The sequence below is a fragment of the Falco naumanni genome, chromosome Z, assembly GCF_017639655.2.
Source record: "Falco naumanni isolate bFalNau1 chromosome Z, bFalNau1.pat, whole genome shotgun sequence".
NCBI lineage: Eukaryota > Metazoa > Chordata > Aves > Falconiformes > Falconidae > Falco > Falco naumanni.
In genome coordinates, this window is record NC_054080.1 from 75305798 (window position 1) to 75328086 (window position 22289).

At 42.6% G+C, this 22289-nt stretch overlaps 1 protein-coding gene across 16 annotated transcripts in view; it reads right to left on the reverse strand.

Annotated features, from left to right (window-relative positions):
* The window catches only part of UNC13B (unc-13 homolog B), a 214756-nt gene that overhangs the window by 131921 nt on the left and 60546 nt on the right, over nt 1-22289 (reverse strand). For 14 of the 16 annotated variants that reach the window (XM_040579848.1, XM_040579847.1, XM_040579852.1 and 11 more), the window contains 3 exons: nt 16384-16606; nt 3173-11893; nt 1263-1589 (listed from right to left, as the gene is read on the reverse strand). In XM_040579848.1, the coding sequence (XP_040435782.1) occupies nt 1263-1589; nt 3173-11893; nt 16384-16606 (9271 nt within the window). The remainder of the gene's footprint in view (nt 1-1262; nt 1590-3172; nt 11894-16383; nt 16607-22289) is intronic. The other 2 variants (XM_040579858.1, XM_040579861.1) reach the window with 1 other exon arrangement.

Here is a 22289-nt window from a genome sequence, read left to right on the forward strand (position 1 = left end):
TAAATCACCAAAACAGCTTTCCCTGCTGGCAAAGCACCCCACACTGCTGACAATATAAAAAATAAATAAAATAAATAATAAAATAAAAAATAAACAAAATAAAAAAAAATGTAGCTGAGAGCAACATGCCTTCGTACTACCCGTCTAGCTCAGGTGCAACCCTAAGGAGCAATTTCAGAGCTCACTTCCATGCGTGCTCCATGCAGACAGGGAAGTATTGCCAGGAAGTGGACAGAAAGGGAGCCAGTGATGCAGGAGCATCCCAGTCACATGCCTAAAGCAGCCTGAAATGGACTGTGTGAACAACCCTCCCTGTGAACAAATACAGGCCAGCCATTCCGGGACAAGACTACGGCTGCTCTGTAAGAAGAAGAAAGCGAGCCAGAGTTTAAAATCAGTTCAATGCTTTTTCTAGTCTTGCTTTCCTTTTTTCATCTTTAGTGTAAGGGTTGCCTACACAGGAACTGCTGTGGTTAATTCTCTTCTGTAAGCACAGCGACACCAGCTGTACCCTCCAAAGGGTACAGACAGGCAGACATCTTCCCGTGGATCTAACTGAACCAGATGAAAAAAATCCCTCGTACTTATGGAAGTATAACCATAACCACACTAGGGGCTGCAATGACTTGATTACTTCAAGGAAAAAAAGTCACCGCCAAAGTTAAGTAGTGAAATTTGAAATTCCTGTAAAATCTGTACAAAGCCCAGGGCATTACTCCCCCAAGCTTAGCTGAAATACTTTTGAAGACTGTTTTCAATTCTGCTGACAGCTTGGAAAGCCCAAGTGCAAGGACAAGAAAGCCTGCCACAGTGAGTCAGAGCGGCATGTCTATCCATACTGTAATTCTACAGCCTACAACTACATAAACACTAACTCTAATTGTGGTAGCCTACTACACAAGAAAGGAACTAGTGCAGCTCTAACCATGACTACATGTAGTTCTTGGTTGCTCACAACAAGAAATGGAAGCAGCTATCTTTGGGCCAGACTACAGTCATCAAGCCAGAAACAGAAAATACAGCAAATGAGCTTCAAGGCACCAGCAGGTGCTCCTCTTCACATACACAGCAAACATAGTTTAAGCTTAGGCAATGTCTCATAAATAACTGGCCCTGCACATAAAGATGTTTCACAGATCAGCAACATCGAGTTGGTTGTTACGGAAGGATGCAAGAACAATGTGCATAATTTGCCCCAGGAAGCAGCAAAGAGAAGAATCCTCTTTGAATTAGTTGAAAAGAAAGTTAACAGCTTCACCTACCTCACTTGGGCTCTTGCATCAACATCCTTGGGCTTCTCAAGTTCCAGAGGTAACTTAGCTGCAGAGTGGTCTGCATGTTTCTCCTCTGCCTCACAGATCTTCTCCTCCTCTCCTTTGCTGCAAGGCTCCTCTTGCTCTCTGAGCCATGCTTGACCATCCTTCTGGTAGCTGCTCAAACCATGGTAGGAATTATTCAACCCTCTTTCCTGGTGATCATCTTCTTGCTCGGAGCCATGGGCACTTTCATGGGAATGGTCCAGCTCACTTAGGTGAGAGCTTCCCTGGCTGACGTTACAAGAGGAGCCATATCTACTACTGCCAGCAGGACTATGAGAGAATAAGAAAGGCCATCAGAAAAAACAGTAGCTTGGAGAAATGCAAAGCAATCTGCATGTCTAACAAACCGAGTGGGACACTAAACATACTGAAAAGGCAAGTTATGAAGTCATATTTAACTACTATAGTCCCTGAACTAGATCTAGACTTCTGAACCTCAAAACTGTGGTAGGCACTAGAAGTACTTTACACACAGCCTACCAGTATATAGATCAGATATGCCAATGGTCTTTCTTGCACCAACTGATTACTTCTTCACCTTACATCAGCTAGAAACTGCCCAGTGAAGATATTCTAATAACCAGACAGGAATAAGAATGGAAACAGCAATTCAGAGTGGAAGTGTTTCTGTCTTCTGCAGTTTCACTGCAGCTAAGTGCTTACCATAACCATTTAAGCAGAGTATTGTTAAGTAGTACAGTTAACTTAAAGTTAACTTTATTTTTATATATATCTTACATGTTTACAATAAAATACATTGTAGTCAAGATTAAGGTTGTCAAGACTATCAGCTGAAAACCTTTTACAAAAGTACAGCAGTTGTTCGAAGGCCACGTCTCGCACCAACAGAGCTTTTTCAAGAATTTAATTTCTATAAAAAAGAAACACCACAGGGGTGTGATCTCTGTGACTCAAGGCACCACTTCCAGGACTGAATTCCTAGAATCCTCGCACAAAATACACTGGATGGAAATTTCTCATGCAGTCGGGAAAACTATGGACAAGAATTAAGCAGCACTAATGTTTCTCTCACTTGCACACTTCGGATAATTTGAAGCCAGATAAGAAGTTTTAGAGGCACAAATTTCACTTACATCATGCAGAGCTACAAGTTTAGCGAGGCTCTGTTTTGATTTTGGAGGGCAATTGTAACTGTACAGATATACAGGACTGAATACAGAATCATGAAATACTGATACTTTAGGTGGCTTTCCTAACTGCATGAAATAATCTTTGCACCGATTTTAGGAAGAAAAAGCATTAGAATATCTTCACTAATATCTCTGAAAATGTTTTAAAATCTTTAACAATATGAAATGAACCTTATTAGTTCTATAATAGATAAGCAGTATCTTTTAGCAGTACTAAAATTACAAGCCTTTACCTTACACTTTGAAAACAAAATGCTCCTTCCTCCCAATACATTCTACCTACTGTTGCTTTTTTTCTTAGCAAAGAAAACATAATTATCACTGAACAATAAAGCAAAATTAATTGTACGCGGCAGAATTAACACACAAATCATGAAACTTCTGAAAGGCTCATGAAACAAGCACTAAGAGCATCTCATTCAGTGGGACACGGGATAAGATCATGGGAAATCCAATTAGACTTACAGAAAAAAGCATGGGAGAAGGTTAGAAAATGGTCTAAGGGCTTGTACATAACTAGTCACCGCAGTTTGCCACATCCTCTATGACAGCTATCAGTAATACTACAAAGACTTGACGACAAATACGGGATGGGACTGAGCTACAAACATCAGACATCAAGGCCAATATCTACTGCTGCTGTATTGCATCATAAATGGTCAAAAATTTGAAACCATTTATGATGCCTCATTTGTAACTAGCCTTTTCTCATTCGGTTGTTCCACACTAGTCAGATCTGCAACCTGTGTGCTAGGTTGAAGCACTGCTTCATTAGGAGCAGAGTCAAGCTCAGCTTCTTTCAACTCAGGCCCATCTGGTATATGCTCTTCTGCCTGGTCTTCTTTCTGCAGTTCACCTGAAATCACGTTCTGCTGATCTTCCGACTCTTCATCAAACTTCTCTCCTAGCTCTTTGTTGGATGTATCATCAACAGCGCTTGCACCAGATGGTTCTTCAGAAGGTTCATTGTCTGCAGTGTCAGGCTGCTTTGAAGGCAAGTTTATTTCTGTATTTGCATCAGTCATTTGATCTGAGACTGCAGATTTTGAGTTTTCATCTGAACTGACTGTTCCCAACACCTTGTCATCTGGTTTTGACAGCGCCTGTGGTGGTACATGTGGTTCCCTTTTGGCAGAGGTCTCCCTGTTGTCTTTTTGCCAGGGAAAGGAGAAATCTACCTTTTTCCCAAACACTGCTCCCTGGGCACTCTCTGGCTTACTCACCTTTTCTTCACTACCTCCTTCAAAAAGAGTTGAAGAAAGTTTCTTAAAGCTGGACATGAAACCCTGATCTGCCCCTTTATTAACAGAAAGTGGCTGCTGAGAGAAGAATGACCCAAATGGCTTTCCACTATCAGCAGATGACATAAAGCTGAATTTTGGCAAACTGGGCATGTTTGGCATTTCAAAGACTGGTTTACTACTGCTTGCATCTGGAGGAAAGTTATTAGGTTTACCCTGTTTCTTCAAGTCACATTTGGAAGCAATGCCTTCTGCAGGCACCTCATCAATTGCTAAATGTTTCTCCTGTTCAGCAGGTTTCTGTTCTACCTCACTTGTCTTCTCTTCATTCAGCTGGAGCAGGTGAACACTGGGATCATCAGCTGGAGCTGTGGGTTCTGTAGCACTACTACTGATCATGTCCTGGTGATCAATACCAGCACTGGCCTGATCCTCGGTCACAGCAGGCTCCAATTCAGGTGTAGCACCCTCATCCAGCTGGGAAAGGTTTGTGTCTACCCCATTAGCTGGGGCTTCCACTTCCAGTTCAAGCCCATCAGCAGAGCCAGTCTGAATGACTTCAACAGCTGCCTTGTCTGTAGGAGCAGCCTGTTCCTCTGTTGCCCGTGAAGATCCCATATCCAGTTGGCATGGATTTACATCAGTCTGGTCAGCGGCCTCAGCCTGCACTGTATCAACTGCATTACTGAAATCAGACTGGCGTGGCTTAGAATCTACCGCCTCAGAGGGCTGAGCATCATTATCCGGTTGCAGAACCTTGAGGGCCTGATTTTCACCGGAGACTGCTGTTTCTGGAGCGACGCTCAAAGGTTCCTCTTTGCAGGTTTCCAAGTTCCTATCTTCCTTAGTTTCTGTTTTCATAGGAGACTCTCTTGTGGAGTCCTCTTCTGCTGAAACAGGTAATATATCCTCCTTCAGGGAGCTCATGACATCTCTTTTGGACTCTCTGACTGCAGCTGTATTTTCTGTTTCCCTAGAGTCTTTTGCTGAAACAGACCCAGTGACATCTTTCCCACTACTGCTTTGAGGTTTAGGGGTGGATTTTGGAGGCATCTCTTTTGGAGATTCTTTTGGACCTTTGAAGATGCCAAAGAGATCATTTGTGAAAGCTGGTGCTGGGCCACTTGGGAGGGATGAGAAACCAAAGAAAGAGGAGCTTTTCTTCTGTGCAGGAGGAGGTGCAGTAGCTTGAGGTTGGGAAAAGAAACCAGATAATGTTTTAGGTGGTTTCATTTTTGTCATGAAACTTGAAAACATTTCAACTGAAGAATCTAGTACAGATTTATCACTCTCAGATTCCCTAGGTTTATTTTGCAAATTAGGTATCTCTGGCATTTTAGAAGGAGAGTGTAGCTCTTGTGCCTGTTGTAACATGTCACCAAGAGCTTGTTCAGGTAATTTATGTTCTGGCAACTCACGCTGTACATGTACTTCTTCAGAGACCACTTCATTTTTTATGTCACTCATACTATTTACATCATTTAAACTCTGGGAATCCATTTTTTCACCTAAGGCCATGCTATAATCTTTCTTTTCAGAAGCTTGTTCTTCTGAAGTATCAGGCTTTTCTTTATCAATAGGAAACGCATCACTGTCCGCTTTCCCTGTGCTACCCGAAGCATCTTCTTCTGCCCCTAAGGAAATAGTCTGCTGGTCCTGAGAACCCTCCTGCACGCTTGGAGTCTGAAGGCATGGACGAGAAGCAGCCGAATCGGTTCCTGCAGCATCATCAGTCTGTGGATGCTTCTTTAAGTCACCCTCTTCAGCCACCTCAGCAACACTTTCTACATTTTCCACTGCCGGCATTTCTGATTTATCTTCTGGAATCATGGCATTACTAGACATTTGTTTGCCAGTCACCGCTGCAATAATATCAACTTCTTTTTTATCGTCTGCATCTTGTTGCCTGGCAGGACTGCTAATTTTGACAACAGAGTCAACAGAGATATTTTGTTTCACATGTGGCTTAGAGTTCACTGGTTTAGCTGGTTTTGTATTATTCTCCTGTCCTGGAGCAGTTTGTGGCTTTTCATCCAAAAAGGATGTCAAGTTAAAGAAGCTAAAGCTAGTGCTTCTTTGAGGTGTGCTCTTCTCAGCAGTTGGGCTGCTGGAGAAAAAGGAGGGCAGACGAAACAGCCCCTCTGTTTCTTGCTGCTTCCCACTAGCAGGAGCAGGTGCTGAAGGCTTTGGTTCGTCTGATCCAGTGAAGAAGGAGAATATGCTTCTGCTAGCTGTCTGTGCTGTCTGTGATTTTGAAGCAGTGATATCAGAAAAGCTGAATGGCAAACTGAAACCTGACTCTTGAGGTGCCTGATCCGGCTTTGGTTTTGCCTGACTAGCTGTGCCTCCTGGACGATCTTCTCCACGTTGCTTTGGTGTAACCCTGGGCACGCTGCTTTGCTGCACAGCTGACTGACCCAAATGGCTTATTCTGGGATCTACACCCTTTGGCTTCTGTGAAGCATCTCCAGGAGGCACTTTTTTACTCTTAGGAGACTCCTCCTCAGGTTTTGTTCTTTGTGGTTCTGTTTGCACCCCAGGACCAGGAGAGACCTGCCTGTCTGTGCCTTCTGTTCTCACCCCTGCCTTAGGGGTGGACGACAGACATGGCATACTGGCACTCTGAAGACCCCCAGACTTCCCAGTTTGTTGTCTCAACTCAGCCACAGTTCTGCTATTGGTTTTGGCCAGAGTCACAGTACTCGAGACTGGTGGAGAAGACACAGCCTCCACTTTGAAGAGATCTCCAAGGGATCCAAATAATGATGAGATGCTGGAGGTTTCCTTCTGTTCTGGCTGTATCACCTTTTCTGGCTGTATCACCTTTTCTGGCTGTATCACCTTTTCTGGCTGTATCACCTTTTCTGGCTTATTGCTTCGACTTTTTTCCAAATCAGGTGGCAGCTGTGGTCCTTTGCTTACTTGCGTTTTAAAGAAATCAAAAAACCCAGAAGCTTGGGTTTTGCTGGCAGCTGAGCTTGCAGGAGAGTCTTCTCCCAGACTGAACAACTTCAGAGCACTTTTGAATAACGTCTCCTCAGGCTCAGTGGCTGGGTGGCTCTCATTTGGCTGTGGCTGACTCGGTTTGTTAACACTTGCACGCCCTTCAGGATGCCTCGAAGCTGGTGTTGCTTTAACAGGTCTCTCTTCTCGTACGGGACTGTGGTCTGGAGCAGTCTGGCTCAGCTGAGAAGGAGACTTTCTTAATCCTGTTTTTTTAACAGGGATGTTTTCATTCTGATTTAATTCTGGCTTTTCATTTCTAGCAGCCTCCAAATTAAGTTCTGAGGAAGTATTTCTTCTCGATTCTGATGTAACAGGCAACTTCTGCCCTGCTTCTGCCTCATCTAATTTTCTATTTGGTGCAAGTGATAAAACATCGGTTTTATTTTCAGATGACTTTGATTGTGTGTCTGTTCTCTTCAAGGCAGAATCTTCTGATGCAGGGTCAGGATGCGCAGGCTTTCCAATTAGTCCACCCAAAGCAGAAAATAAAGAGCTAACTTTGTTCACTGGTGTTTTCTTATCTTCCTCAGTCTTTTTTACTTCTGTTACTCTCTCAGTCGATGCCACAGTTTCCTCAGCTTTAGGAGCAGATTGAAACAGATGGAAATTAAAGAATCCTGATGACCCACTGCCAGTAGTTGTCACGGGGACAGCCTTATCCGCTTCCTTGGTGTGGACTTCCTTACTCAGCGATTTATTGAAAGCTGCTCTGGAATGTGTTCTGAGATCAAGGGTTAGCGGAGACTCCTCTGAATAATTCACAGTTTCCTTCTCAGGTCTAAAATCTACTTTGAGTTTTTGAAGCTTATAACCTGAGAAGTCTAACGGCTGCTCTCTCTGATAATAAATAGACTCTTCAAACATTTGTGAAAAAGTCTCCAAATTCATGTTCATTAGCTGATCACTCCTCTGCAAAGCTACTGACAAATCCAGGGGTTTATTTGTTGTATAATTATCTAAAGACTCTTCTTCACAAAACCAAAAGAGCTCATCTTCGCTGCCAAGAGGGACTTTAAAACCACAAACAGCAATTGTGCTGTCTTCTAGCACAGCTCTTGGAATGGAATCCATCTGCAAATGATAATCCCAGCAGTCCGGGTAGGAATAAGTTTCTGGAGCACACATGTAGACATACTGTCCAGTGGGATCAGTGAGCAGCGAATACACATACTGGCTATCACTGTACATGTAGTATCCACAATCACCATCTTCTGACGGCCACCACACACCATGCTCAAGCATCATTAGCCACTCCTGATACTCCTGGCTATAAGACGAGTACATAAAGCTCTCATCCATACTTAGAGTCTCTTGGTCAATTAGAGTCCACATAGTCCCATCACAGCCAGAGGAGTAGCTTAAATCCATGGGCAGCTCTTCTAATGAGTAACTGCCATCTCTTTCAAATGGTGGAAAGTTACTATAACTTTCATTGAGAGAATTAGCAGCCCACGCATCATCTTCTGAACAAACATCTTGAAACATTAACTGGTCAAATGACTCATATGACATCACACTTAAGTCTAAACTCTGTCTATCAAAATTGGCATTAGTCTGCCAATCCATCACATTTGCATTTCCATCCTTTTTACAGAGATTCACTACCGTATCATTTTCAGGCCAGTCCAAGAACTGAGGGGGTGGAACAGAGTTCTGGTTTAACACATAGTAAACTGGTACTGCTATTTCATTAGTGTCAGCCAGCTCCCTCACTTCATATTCCCATTCAAAGCTAGAATGGCTTCTTGTTTCTTGATAAGCCAAGTACTGCTCCGTGAGATTGGAGCTTTTATTAGTCAAATTGAGAAATTCATTTGATCCTTTGTTTAAAAGAGTTGGTAAAACTCTGCATTCTGCATCCTGATAAGGGATACGCCTACTATTTAGAGGTTTTCCAGATAAATCCTGTACCTTGTCTTGAAGGTTTATAGCACCGGGGGACTCAGGATGCCCGCAGTGGGGAACATGCAGCTCAGCTGTTTTATCTGTTCTTGCACTGGACAGACTGTCAGTAGTTTTGGAAGATGCCATCGTTTTCACATTATCCAGTTTCTCCTTTGGTTTAGGCAAGAGATTTTTTATGAAGCTGGAAGCTTCCTGCTTTTCTCCAGTGCTGCTCTGAGTGTCAGAAGCCACCTCCGAGTTGCTGGGTTTTGTCTCTGAGCTAGATTCCTCACCTCTATCAAAAAGCTTCATGAAGCCTAGAGAGTTTGTTTTCACCTTCTCTTGCTTACACTCAGACAAGTTTTCACTTGAAGCAAATTTAAATAAGCCAGATAATAATCCAGGAGAAGTGCTTTTCTGGCCATTACTCTCACTTTTAGCCATCAAATCTTGATTATTGGCTGTGTTTTCATTGGAAGAAATGTGGAGAAGCCCGGAAAGAAAACCTGTTGTGTGCTTCTTCTGCATATCATCTGCCCTTGCAGCTTCTGGAGCTCTGGCTGAAGAGGTGGATTCAACTAAGCTGTCATTTAAGTCTGGTACATTTAGTCCTTCTCTTGTCAACCCTCCTTTTACATTTCTGGGTTCTTCCTGAGTATTCTTAGTACTCTGCTGCTCTCCTGCAGCCTTAAAGACAGCACAGGCACTCTCCTGGTGTTTTATTCTATTTACTTGGGCACTAGATGAGTTTTCTTTAGTCACGTTTTTTGTTTGTACAAGTTCCCCCTTATGGTCTGCTAAATTTGGAACCGAACTAGATTTTAACGAAATGGTATTTTCTGTATTACTGTTTTTGTCTTCCAGCAAAGAAATGCCACTAGAACTCTGATGAGTTCTTTGGTCCTGTGAAGGTGCTACATTTTCTGCAGAAGAAAACTTAAATAATGAAGGAAAAAAGCCTCCTTTCTCATGTGTATGTTCCTGCTTTTCTGAAAAACCCAACCCACTGAAAAAAGGAAGTTTTCCAGTGAAAGGAAACGTGTGTTCTTCATTTGATGAACTGTTTTGTCTTATATCCTCCTCAGACTTAAGGCCTTTAATATGCCTGGATGTACTTTCTTTCTGCCCTTGTTCAGCAGAAGGAAGCAACAATTGACTCAAAGACTTTTTGAGTGGACTGAAAAAGCTTTCAGATGCTGTACCCTGATCTTGAGGCTGTGGGTTAAGTTCCACATTACCTCTGTTTTGGGTGTTTCCCTGTCCATGACCTGCAGTATGCTGATCCCCTAAGGAATTTGCAGGAGGCTGCTTCCTGGCAGCCGGTGCACCCTCCTTCACAGCGGCATCTGGCTGACTTGTAGCATGATGCAAATCTGACTGCTTCTGTGGCACCTCCTGCTGCTTGGGAGCCAAGAGACCATCCAAATTGGCTTTCAGGCTGAAGGAACTGACAGAGTTTGTAAGCCTGCCAAAGATTGAAGACACAGAAGTGCTATTTGCGTTTACCTCTGCCTCACTTCTAGTCTCACCCATCCCTGTCCCTGGAACAATGCTGCTGGTCCTGGCTGCCGTCTGTCCAGATGGTTTCTCACTTCTGTTTGCCCCATCAGCTTGCACAGCATGGCTGTCCTCCTTGGTGTGCTCCTCTTTCATGACTTCTTGTTTTGGCACTTCCTTCTCAGAGAAGATCTTTAAAGGATTAAACAAGCCTAGAACAGAATTTATAACTAAATGTTGGTTCTGCTGGCTGCCAGCAGTAGTTCCTTGTGACTGATGGAGATGGTGTGGCGCAGAAGCTTTACTGTCCGTCTCAGTGTTTTCTGGATTGTTGGAGTTTATGTTCTGGGCTTTTTTATCACCACTTACTTGGGGTGGTAGCAAAGAGTGAATGGAGAACTTGGTGTCAGCTTTATTATCTGCTGTCACTCCAGAAGATGAACTCTCGCTTTTGGACTTACTAGAAAATACACTTGCGATTCCACTTTCTGATGAGTTTCTGGTTTCTGTCTTCTCTGGAGTGGAAGAAACAAGCTTTTCAACAGAAGCTGTAAGCTGCTTTGTGCTTGACCCCACCTTTTCAGTGAAAGAGCTGAACAGAGAATTCATTGTATTCTTCACACCTGACAAGTCTGGGAGAGATTCAGATTTGCCCTTGGTGCTTTCCTCTGCAGCAGGATGTTTGGTCGGTTCAGACTTCCTAACTTCTACTGAATTATCAGTATTATCCTGCTTCAGTGACATGCTCTCACCATTTTTTCTGGTCTCTGGCAATGTACTGAATTTGCTGATTTCTTCCTCCTTTTCAGCCAAGTACTCTGAAACTGATTCTACCAGACACTGAAGTTCATCCATCGTGTCTATGTACTCCTCGCTGGGTTCTTCAACAGGAGACAGCATTAAGTCCTGCACAGGATGACCATGCTTGTTGCTCCCTTTAGTCTTGAGTTTTTTATCACATTTAGCCTTTAACTGGGAGCCCAAATTTGCAGGGTAGTTAACAGTGAGGTTTCTCAAATGGCTGATGTCAGAATCACACCACGTTTGTGAAAGTGTAGCCAGTTCCTCCATTTCATCGTCTGAAACAGGCGAGTACTGGAACTCATCAGAAGCACTGCTGTCAAATTCCTCAACAGCATCCACTGGCACAAAAGTGTTATCCATCACCCCTGTGAGTTTCATGTCTTCACTGTTGCTGAGGTGAAGTAAGCCCTCACGGTTCACTCCCTGCTTGTTAGGCAACTTGCCACTTTTAACCATTAAGCCATTTTTGTACGGACGCAAGATGGGATAAGCAGGCAACCGTTTCTTACTTTCAGAGCTACTGGTGTATTTTCCAGTTCTATCGTATATTGGGAAATCATCATTAGGTTCAGAACTAGTTGCCACACCATTGAAATAGATAGTTTTCTCCCCAGGAAACTGCAGACCTTCATTACTTTGCAGGCTTACTTGTTCACTCTCGTCAAAGTTGTATCTCAGCTTCTTTTTCCTTCTCCTATCTATTGTATCGTATTCCTGAGGATACCTAGGGACATCTACAGACCCTGATTCCAGACACACGTTTTGGTGGCACCTTGATCTTTCACAGTGATTGAAATTTTCTCTTTTTGACAGAGTTTGCATCTTTTTGATGTTTGTTTCCTGCCACCTTCTATTTTTATGACTCTTTTCTAAGAACTCCTCTATCAGCAGTTTTCCTAGCTCTTCATAGTTACTCTCCTGTTCTTCTTCTCCATCTTCGGAGTTAAATGGAATGATCCTGACTCTTTCATCTCTAGCTAGAGATCCTTGTCTAAGGTGAGAAATAAAAGGGGTAGGAGAAAAAGGAAGAGAGGCAGCAAAAAAAAAAAAAAAAAAGAAGGAACATTTTTTAAAAGAAACTCAAAAAGGACAGAAAAATAGTAATGAAAAAACATGCATTAAATAAAGGAAAAGTAAAACCAGAAACATCTAGAGATAACAAAACTGAAAACCTGTCAATCTACCACTGTTACAATTCAATCAGATAGTCAGAAAACGCAGCATGGGTTATGATATTCCACTGGCTACAGCTGCACAAAATTTAGAAATGCCTGTTTGACAGAGAACAGTGATCAAGTAAGGGCACACAGCCTTGGCTGTACCAGTACTCTGCTGTTACTTTTTTAGGCATGCTGATAGAAGTCACTTATTACAGTAACAGGACTACTTTGAGATACATTGCCCACGTGCACCATTCCACTATGCTATGCATGCATTTCCTTCACTCTAGGCTGCGGACTTTGTTTTAGCAGTATTCATCAAGCACACAGGCACTGTGTTTCTCCCAAGGGTGGCTACAGAGCACAGACTGCATGCAAACACTCAGGAGTCACTGGACTCCAGTGGGGACCAGGGACAAAATGCAAACTGTGCACACCAACAAGATGAGGAGTTCCAGCTACTCCACCACTCCTCTTTGCTGGGAGGGTTTGCCCTTCAGCTGATGCCCTCAGGGGGTGCCACCAACACAAAATTAAGATTCTCAGACCTGTTACTGGATCAGAAGGCAAAACAAAACATTGGCGATGGATATTAGTCTATTGTAAAGCATCAGGTGCTCCCCAGGATCTGTGCTTCCCATTTATAACGCACCTAAAGAGATCCAACAATCTATACTTGTCATTGTGGTAGAATGGATTAAAGCAGCTAGTGTTTTGCTACCAATCTGAAGCTCCCTAGAAACCCAAGTAAATTATCCCTGGGGTTCTGAGACTAGTTTCTAGCCCTTGGTTAGGATTATCTCAACTGTTCAACGATGCAAAGGCTAGCACGGCAAGAAAGCTTCCTCTTTTATCTAAATCTCACAAGAGTTACTGCCAGCATCCATAAAAACAAACAGGTAGAAACTGCCTATAAAAAAAATCAAAACGCTCATCTGAAAGATGCACTGCAGCTTTGTCTCACATCATTCATTTGTTGTTGAGAACTAAGGAGCATGAAGGCACACATGCCCTGACCCCGTAAGAGCAGGGCAAGACAAAGGAAAGGGCAAAGGGCACACGGGCATTGTATGGATACTGCTCATGCAAGAGTCTTCACCTTGAGAGCTGCACAGGGCACTCCAGTATAGGATACTGATAGGGTAGCCCTGGAAGAGAAAGAGTTCACTGCATTTTCACTACTGCTGGTTTAGTGCTTTATTTCCACCAGTATTAGCTAACTTACACTAACTGGAAAGATACTCATTACTTTAAATATGCCTTGTTGTACACAGTTTAGAACACTTACAAGACTTCTTGCTTGCAATTTTAAGCCAGTAGTTGAAATAAGTTTCTTAGAAAGGCTAATGAAATTTAAAAGACTCCCAGGGCCACCATAGTCACTGGATCAAGTTCTTCCAAATCTCAGCTGAACGCAATGGGTGAATGCCTGAAGAGCTATTAGCTGTAAATGCTGCACCAACAATCTAGGCATAAAGGAAATTACTGTTCTTTCTAATTGTGCTCCTCCTCCCATAAGAGTTTCCCCTGATATTCTACAAAGCATTTTACTAGAAGTAAAGCAATGACAAGTCCAACGCCTGAAAGCAGAAAATGACAACATCAGCCCAGAATTAAACCACTACAGACCTGAAACAGAGCCAAGGCAAACAGTGAGTTTTGTAACAAACAGCTGAAAGGTATCACAAGACCACTTCACAGCAGCCACAGCAAGGAGACGGGCACGCAGTCTGCAAAGAGGTTAACCCACCTATCAGACAGATCTAGAGAGCACCTGCTCTCTAGCAAGCACTGGCAGCTTGTCATTTGACTAGACTCAGATGCGGACTCAAGGTCATTTCGGCCACTCACAACGGAATCTATGCTATCGCATCGCCTTGGAAGTAAATAGAGCAAGAGAGACATGGAGGACACATGGTTATACAAAATGAACTTTGCAAAGAAAGCTTAGTGCCTAAAAAACACATCTGAGGGGAAGATGTCTGCTATTCTGAAGCAAACTGGCTCTTGGCAGCAAAACACACTCCGAAGTAGAACAATACTTGTTATCCTTAGGAGAGGGGGGAATAAAATTCATGTGCTTCTATCAAAGTATCACAATCACATGTAAAACTGATGAGGAAGACCAGAACTTTTCCAGTCAAATTCAAATGTGAAAAAAGCCCAGGTGTAAGTACAGCCAGTTTCAATAGGAGTGTTTTGGCACAGACAACTTTTTGCCAAATTCAAGATAGGTTCTAGCAGAACCTTGTCTGGTTCCTCTGTGCCTGTACAGGACAGCCTTCTACAGGCTGTCATTTCCCCAGCAATCACCAGCTGCAGTTTTCCAGGAGCATTGATTTAATCAGGCGGCTGCCTGGTCCACAGCACTTAGAGCTGTGAGGAGCAAAAGTCAAACACCATTTGGTTTTGCAATACTCAGCTACAACTGGATTTTGAAAATATTTAATTTGGTATCTACCCATGTGCTTCTTTTCAGCTGGCTCTCCTTAGAAATACCCTTCTGACAAGAAAGAGAATCTCACATAGCTTTTTTGGAAAGCTTATTTGCATTTCCTAAGTTTTAAGATGAAGTATGTAGCAAAAAATCTTGCTGGGCATGTGAAAATGCACATGGGAATAGGAATGCTCAGAAGGAATCAAACATCATCTAGCACTTGCCTTCCTGGTGTGAAAGTGATTTTAGACCAGAGCGGACTACAACGCTCATAGTTTTTAAGCAAACTTTATCAGTCCAGACCCTTTCATATCTGTACCTTCAAGAAATCAGAAAAAAAAATACATAATACCATCTTGGTATTCTTTAACAATCCATACCAGAAGTGCTTCTTTGGAAGGTCTTACAAACACAGTTATCCATCAGATACAGTTAAAAGTTCACAGACCCCCTGCCTCCCACCAAGATGAGCCATGAAAGATTGCTTATATTGTCAATACCACCCTCAAGTCATGTTACAAAAACATGTGCAAAAACACCCAGCCACCACTGGCTTCCCCAGGCTGGGCACCCAGTACCACCGTTCAGCTTGGCTCTTCCATAAAGAAAAAGCTTCAGCTCATCTTCCCAGACTCTCAGTAAGATCTTCAGCAATTGCACACTGCAAACCAGCAGCACGGAATAGCATGGGAAGGAAAATAACTTGCTCATTTAAGATACTAATGGACTAGGAAAAGAGCACTGAGAATGACATATCACACTGCAGTAAATGCATTTTGTTCTCACATTTGCCTCTAATGATTAAAATCTCAGCAACAGTAACAACATTAAATGTTACCACTAAAGATCATCTTTTGCCATTAAAGAATGTAAGGCAAAAAGAGTAAAATTTAGCCTCAGTCATACCGCCATGAGGACAACTGAATTCAGGTTCAGGCTTCAGAAAACAGGAACATTCTTAGCAAGGTGGATCAGGTAGAACAAATCAGCCATAATATATATAAAACCCTGCACTTCTGTGACAGTGTTTAAGCAACTGCCTCTTCCTTCCACACCAAAGGCAGAAGCAGCGGCACAGCCTGTTCTACACACCCACTCTTCAGCACTCTCCAATTTCTTGTGCTTTCCCCTGACACATAATTCATCCTTTACCTGAAACAGCAGGGTTTTGTAAAGTTTCTACAGTTCTCACCACAACCAGCTCTAGTTCACAGCCATTGATCCTGGTAAGTTCATGCTGTAATGCTTAATACTCAGAGAAGATAAAGCAGTTCTGAATCTACTAATTTATGGTCAAAAAGCTAATTTAGAGCAAGTAAAGTATGTTTTCATACAGCTCAAAGGAAATCCAAATAGAAGACACAATATTCAACAGTGCTACCTGATAACAGAAAAAAAACCCAACCTAACTGGTTATAGCCTTTCTTCTTGAATATGCTGTTTTGGCAGACATAACAGAACAGGGGCTAATCCAGAATGGAAAATAAATCTACCCCAAGAAAGAAACTCCTAACAGGGTAACTTTGCTAGACCATGTTCCACTGGCTTGGGAAGCACACCCATGCAATGGTGCCAAAACAACCAGTTATGTGGTGCTCTGGCCTTCAAAAGGTAAGGTGAACTTAGAACCAAGAAGAAATGACCACAGAGTGGAGCATATCTTTAAAAGGTAATTCACTAAACTGCCAGATCTAGCGTAACACATAGCCTTACAGGTTTTTTCGGATTCACAGCAGAGTCCCAGTGTTAACAAAACATGCAATGCCTTCCTATCAGGAGCCTTGTGGAGCCCTTGAGCTGTCCTCCTGTGCTAGCATGGCACCACCAGGGTCTGCTAGGGATAATCAATGGGAAAAGAAGAGCTACCCAGAAGACAGCACCCACCTGATAGCCACATGCTCCCGATAATCCAGATCATAATTGTGTAGGGAGTCAACACAGGATTCCCGCAAGACCCCTTGCTGCTGCAGGCGTGATGGTACAGTGAACTGGTGCACGGAGGCATTGGGCTGCACAGTCGTGTGGTACGGAGGAGGAATGCTGTTACTTGTCTCACTGCGATAGTCACTGTCTCGGTCATCCACAGCACTGTCAGCATCTTCAAAGGCTAAGAAACAAAAGCAGTTAAGGGCAAAGCTTTCTCAAGTCACCTTGCTGGGACACTGAAGCCCATTTTGCGTTTAAAGAATGACAAAAAACACTATTTCTGCTCTGGATTTTCATCTGGCAGCTGGTTATAACCTCTGGTTCTCTCAAGTATGCACCAAGGAATTCCACCGATCACCTCCACACCCTCCTTCCCCACTTCCCATCATAGGAGTTTATTTCTCTCTAGTCATTCCTAGTAAGCAGATTAAGAGGTGTTTATTAAAACAAACAAAAAACCCCACATCCCAACACCCAAAATTTCAGGTTCTTTGCTGCTGCCAAAACAAACATTTAAATGTTGGGGAAAAATATGCCAAAACATTTTTTATGGAAAGGAGCTCTTTCCTGGAAACTTTTCAACCTTTAAACTGTAATACTATCTGTCTTTCTCAGCATCCTTGACCAGTACTCTAGGGTTCGGGATTTTTTTCTTTTAGTGCCTTTTTTGTTTTGTGGTTTTTTTTTTAAGTATTGGTTTAAGTTAAGAGAAACTAATAAAAAGCACTCAGTAGGAAAATCAGAACTGGGAGAGAAGCTTTGCTTATAAACAATTATACTACTTCTTATAGGGGAAAATTACTACATTTAACACACAGGTACATTAGCTTTTTAGTAGTCAACACTAATGATAACCTTTGCAAAGGAAAAAGCTCCTTTCCAGTGAGTCCCTCCCCCTTGCAGAAACGCTTCTGCTTGCTAACCCTTCATAAAAGGAGAGTGCAGAGTTACAGTGAGGAAAGGTATCAAAAATACAATAGTGGTGTACAGCTGTGTTCAGCTGCGCAGGATGCAAGATTATCTTTGCAAGCTTAAAGTGAAATACACACACTATAAGGCAACGGAGTGCACCATTAACATGCTGGAAACAAAAGAAAATAAGGATCAGCCATTATTCACTCTCTCTGCCACCAAAAGCCCGTCTAAAAAAGGACAATCAAATTAAAGCCCCTCTGGCAAGTTATTCAATGGTATGTGTCCTACACAGGCATTTACCATGAGGCTGAACAATAAAGCAAAAGTCTATTTTTCCTGTCAGATCCTTTAAAAACCCTGAATTTAGCTGCTGAAATTCCAAGCAAATGGAATGCAGTGTCAAGGAACACCTTTTTCTTCCACTGGTGCTTCCCACACCTCCAATTCAATTTCCATTTTTTTAATCCAAAGTAAAATTTGTCCTTGGTGATCTTTCAGTTCCTTCCCAACTGAGCAAGATTATATCAGTGCCTTAAGGTGGATGGAAGAGTACAAAACAAACCCAGCAGAAAAAATGTCTGCAAAATACAAACCACTTGAAAAAGCCCAGCTCCACTCTCTTACGTACAATCAATTCAATTTGATTGTCCACACCAAAAATGGAGTTAAGCCTCCTGCTATTTAGTAGTTTAAATGCTGCAGAGTCCTTGTCAGTCTCTAGTTGATCGAATACAAATAAACAGCAATCTTACACTGCTTTATTCAGCTTTGTTAAAAGCACAATGTCCACCAATTTTATTACAGTTCAGTGCTTAGGAGAAACACTCAAGATGTGCTACTCAGAGATGATTTGACGTGCCAAACCCCGCCGAGGGGCACCAAGCTTCCAGCCTGTGGAGCAAGGGGTGGTCTGTTTGTAGGTCACAAGGCAGACACCACCCTCAAGAAGGACCATGAGCTATTACTCAGCCGAGCAACATCATTGCTGAACACTTCAGCCATTGCCATCTAATGCACAATAGTTACTTTTCTTGGGACAGAAACACTGTTTCAAAGAGTTTTCAAATGCCTTACTTTGCTGCTTGACTAATTTCTTCTTCCCATCAGATGTAACCTTCACTTAAGATAAAGCCTAAATAACTCTGGTATGATGCAAAGTTCTTCAGCTGTGGCTGCATCCTCATTACAAACACTTCTAGGGTTTTAAAGCAGCCCAGCTGAGTTACAGGTTTGGTATCTGGTGACAGACACCAGACCAACAGCTTTAGGGATAAACAATTTATCTCACCACAACAGTAAAGAGCAAATACAAATCAACAGTACAATTACCTGGGTCAAAAAACCAGCAAATTCAGTAACTCACTAATACTGGGACAAACTTAGTACCAAGCTGTGCAAAGATGTACGTAATTACGGTTATGCAGAAGCAGGACGCAGCTTCTCCAGATCAGCCCTGCCCAGCTGATGCTCTCAGAGATATCTGAATGCCCTGACCAGACTGTTGCACAAGCACTACCTGGATTTGTTAACCACCACACCTCACCTCTGCACTATCAAATGAAGATTTTCCATATGAACCACAGCACCTCTAATCAAAATCCACAAACGGCTAATTAGCTTAAGTGTTAATCACACATTTTACAGCATGTTTGTTTATAAAAGGTGGCACTAGAATTTATCCCAGTTCCTACTGGTGTTTAGCAAGAGGAAGTCTCTTAGAGGTCATGACACAAAATGCCTCCTTGATGACATGTTTAAAGGATGCATGGCTACAGCTACCACAAACATCAATGAGGCAGGAACATGCTGTTTCTCTGATGTATATGAATACACCTACAGCATCTGTGGATGTTAATACCAGGCAGAAATCCTCAAGTGACTCATAAATAAAAGCCAACTCCAGAAACACTTATTCATGCTGAATTGCACCTACCCTATGAGCAATCTCACTTTATTCAACAGAAGTGTTCACAAATGAAGACAGACATTGCTCAGCCTGATTAAAAGCACCAAAACCTGGCCCATATGTGGCTTACAGCACACATTACCTTTGCAAGAAAGTATACTGTTAAACGCCTGCACATGGTGATGATCCCATTCATTAACATACTTGAAAATTAAATGTTAGTTGAGCAAGAGACTGACAAGAGCTTGCAGAGGCAGCTTTGGGGATGCATCATCCCTTCAAAAGGAGGGGTCAGGCATTACAGCCCATGTTTCAGCAAAATATCCCTCACAACACACACAGTATGACAAATTCAAGCACAATCTTCTCCAAAAAGATGATACACCAAGTCTTCCATAAGGAAAGCTGTACCTTAGCCTCAGTCTCTTAAGATCAGTTATTTAATACAAGATACATAACAATAAACATAAAGAGTTGGTAATTGGTTTATGCTAGTTAATTTCACATATACCAAAGAGCTCTCAAGGAATAAAAGCTGTTTCTTTGTCACTGGACCCACTATGTAGAGAGAGGGGGCTAAGGCTGAGGGGGCAGGGCAGAAGCATGCTGTTCATGTTTAATAATTGAATATTCATGCATATAGGCAGCATAAGAAGAAACCCATTGGACAGTCACATCACAGTAGGATTTTACAAAGAGTGGGTAAAATCAAGAGAGGTAGCTTCTCTGAAACAAACTGCTTCCTGGAAACTCCGTTATTCCTCCCCACTCCTACGGTCAGAAGTTATTACACCACTGCTGCAGGGCAGAACACATACAGCTTTTAATATAATGATCTGAAAAACACTTTCCACAGTCTTGTCACGCCAGCTCTACTCATCACATTTAACCTCTGGCAACTTCCTTTACATCAACCTGCAGGCCGGGAAGGAAAGCTAACAGCAGAATTATTACAGGTGGCTGGGCGAAGGCACCTTTCAGAAGTGCTTTTGTTGTTTTAATGTCCCAATGCACAGCAGGAGCTCCTCTCAAAAGGTTGCATTCACTTGAAATTGCCTCGTTTTTCTAGCAGTGATGTGTCATCAGTCACTAGGAGCTGGGGTCCAGTCCCTAAGCTTAGTTATGCTCTACAAACTTGAGCAAAAACTTCAATAAAAGCAGTAAGTGCAGCATACTCAGGCACTCAGGAAGAAGGAGGTTCACATAAGGTTCTGCATCCCAAAATCCCCACTACTTCTCCAAAATAAACCACTGAGCTTTTCACAGCTTTTGTCTATTTTTGTAACAGTAGGAGAGAAGAAAGTGTACTAACTGAAAGAATGACTTCCAGTCCAAGTCCAGAAGAGATCTCTGCCAGCTCCACACCAAGGCCTTTGCAGTTCACCTTCCCCACCCTTCATCCATTTTAATTGCTTTTCACAATAGCCGCCAACTGCTTCTTTCCTTCAGCCTCAGACCCCAATACTCCACTGTCTACCGAACCATCAATCACTTCTGACAATCACATACATCTTCTGAAATCTTACAATCAAAATGCATGCTGGTTTAAAGCGGAGTATTGACGTAACAAGGACAGGGCAGGGGGGAATTGTGAAAGGTTTTAAGAAATCATTTCAGTGCAACTTTGCAGTTCATTAGTCCATCCTAACACCCTCACCACTTAAAAGTACATTAAAAAATTGTGTAATTTTAGAACAACAAATTAGCAATATTCAGTCTTCTGCTTATGAGCTTTCATAACCTCATTTTTCCCTCTTGTAAATACTTGCTGCTACGCTCAACAGACAAGACCTGGACTGACAGTCTGAAATGCAAAGACTGCCTTGAACATCTACCCTACTTCTTTAGTCTTTCCCTTTCCTAAAATGAAACCAGGCCAGCAGCACAAGATGACCCTTTTTTAAAGCTCTCTCTCCCCAACTAGCAAGGCTCTGGGCTACAGCACTCTTTTTGCAACTCTCACCAGGAAAAAGTCTTCTAGCTATGGACATGCTGTTTCTGCTGCTTCCTCCTCAGCTGCTCTTGTAAGTTTACAGTTAGAAGTATGTTTTTCATTACATACTAAACAGAGTTCACTTGGAAACATCATTAACACCGGCCCAGGCCTGCCTGTAAGGGTGCTAACATGATTTCAAAGAGGACAGAGCACAGTACAGATAAAGCAGAGGGAGGGAGGGACGGATCTCCATGTACAGAAGTACCTTTTAAAACAAAACCACCGTGGGCCAACACTCCAGGTAAAGAGGAGAAATACCCTCTGCACAAGCCTCCTAAATCTCTGACTGACCAATGCCTAAGCACCTCCCCAAACACACAAATTGGGGAATAACTAAAAAAAAAAAAAAAAAAAAAAAAAAGCTGTTTAGGACACCAACCTTTGTTTTAGTAGTATGCAAAGTTTAGTTAATTCTCAGTTATCCTATCACACCTCTGAGAATAACCCCAAACATCCAACACTGACAGCATCAGGGAATTGGTCAACACTGTTAATGTCCAAAGAACTCATGGCTTGATCAAAGACAGGAGAACAAGGATGACAAAACATCTTGTGAAAGGAGAAACTGACCAGAACAGGTCCGTGTGTGAAATGCACTGTAACATTAGCTGGACATTAGACTTAAGTTACTTGGCTGCAGTAAGACTGTTCTCTCCAAATTCCATTATGTCAAAAATGGAAAAGCATCAGGCAGAATCTCCTCCCTGCTGGCAGTGGTCACAGTGACCTTTCTTTGCGTGCTCCTGTCAGCAACACCCTCACTCTTGGTTTTGACACAGGGAACAGACACCTTCCTTTTAAGGCTGATGGATCAATCTTTGCAGGTGATATGAGCAGCAGAAGCCACGCACTGCACCCTGAGCAGAAGCCTCTTGGAACCTGTATGATTTCCAGAAAGTGAAGCTGCTTCATGCATGTTTTCTGGAAAAGTTTACAAAATCCTTGTGACCTCTGCAAAAGTTATCATACCAGTCTCCAGGTGCAGGTGTTAGGTCTACAGATCACAGGCAGCTGTGGTACCTGAGTTTTATCTTTCCCAGTCTGGTA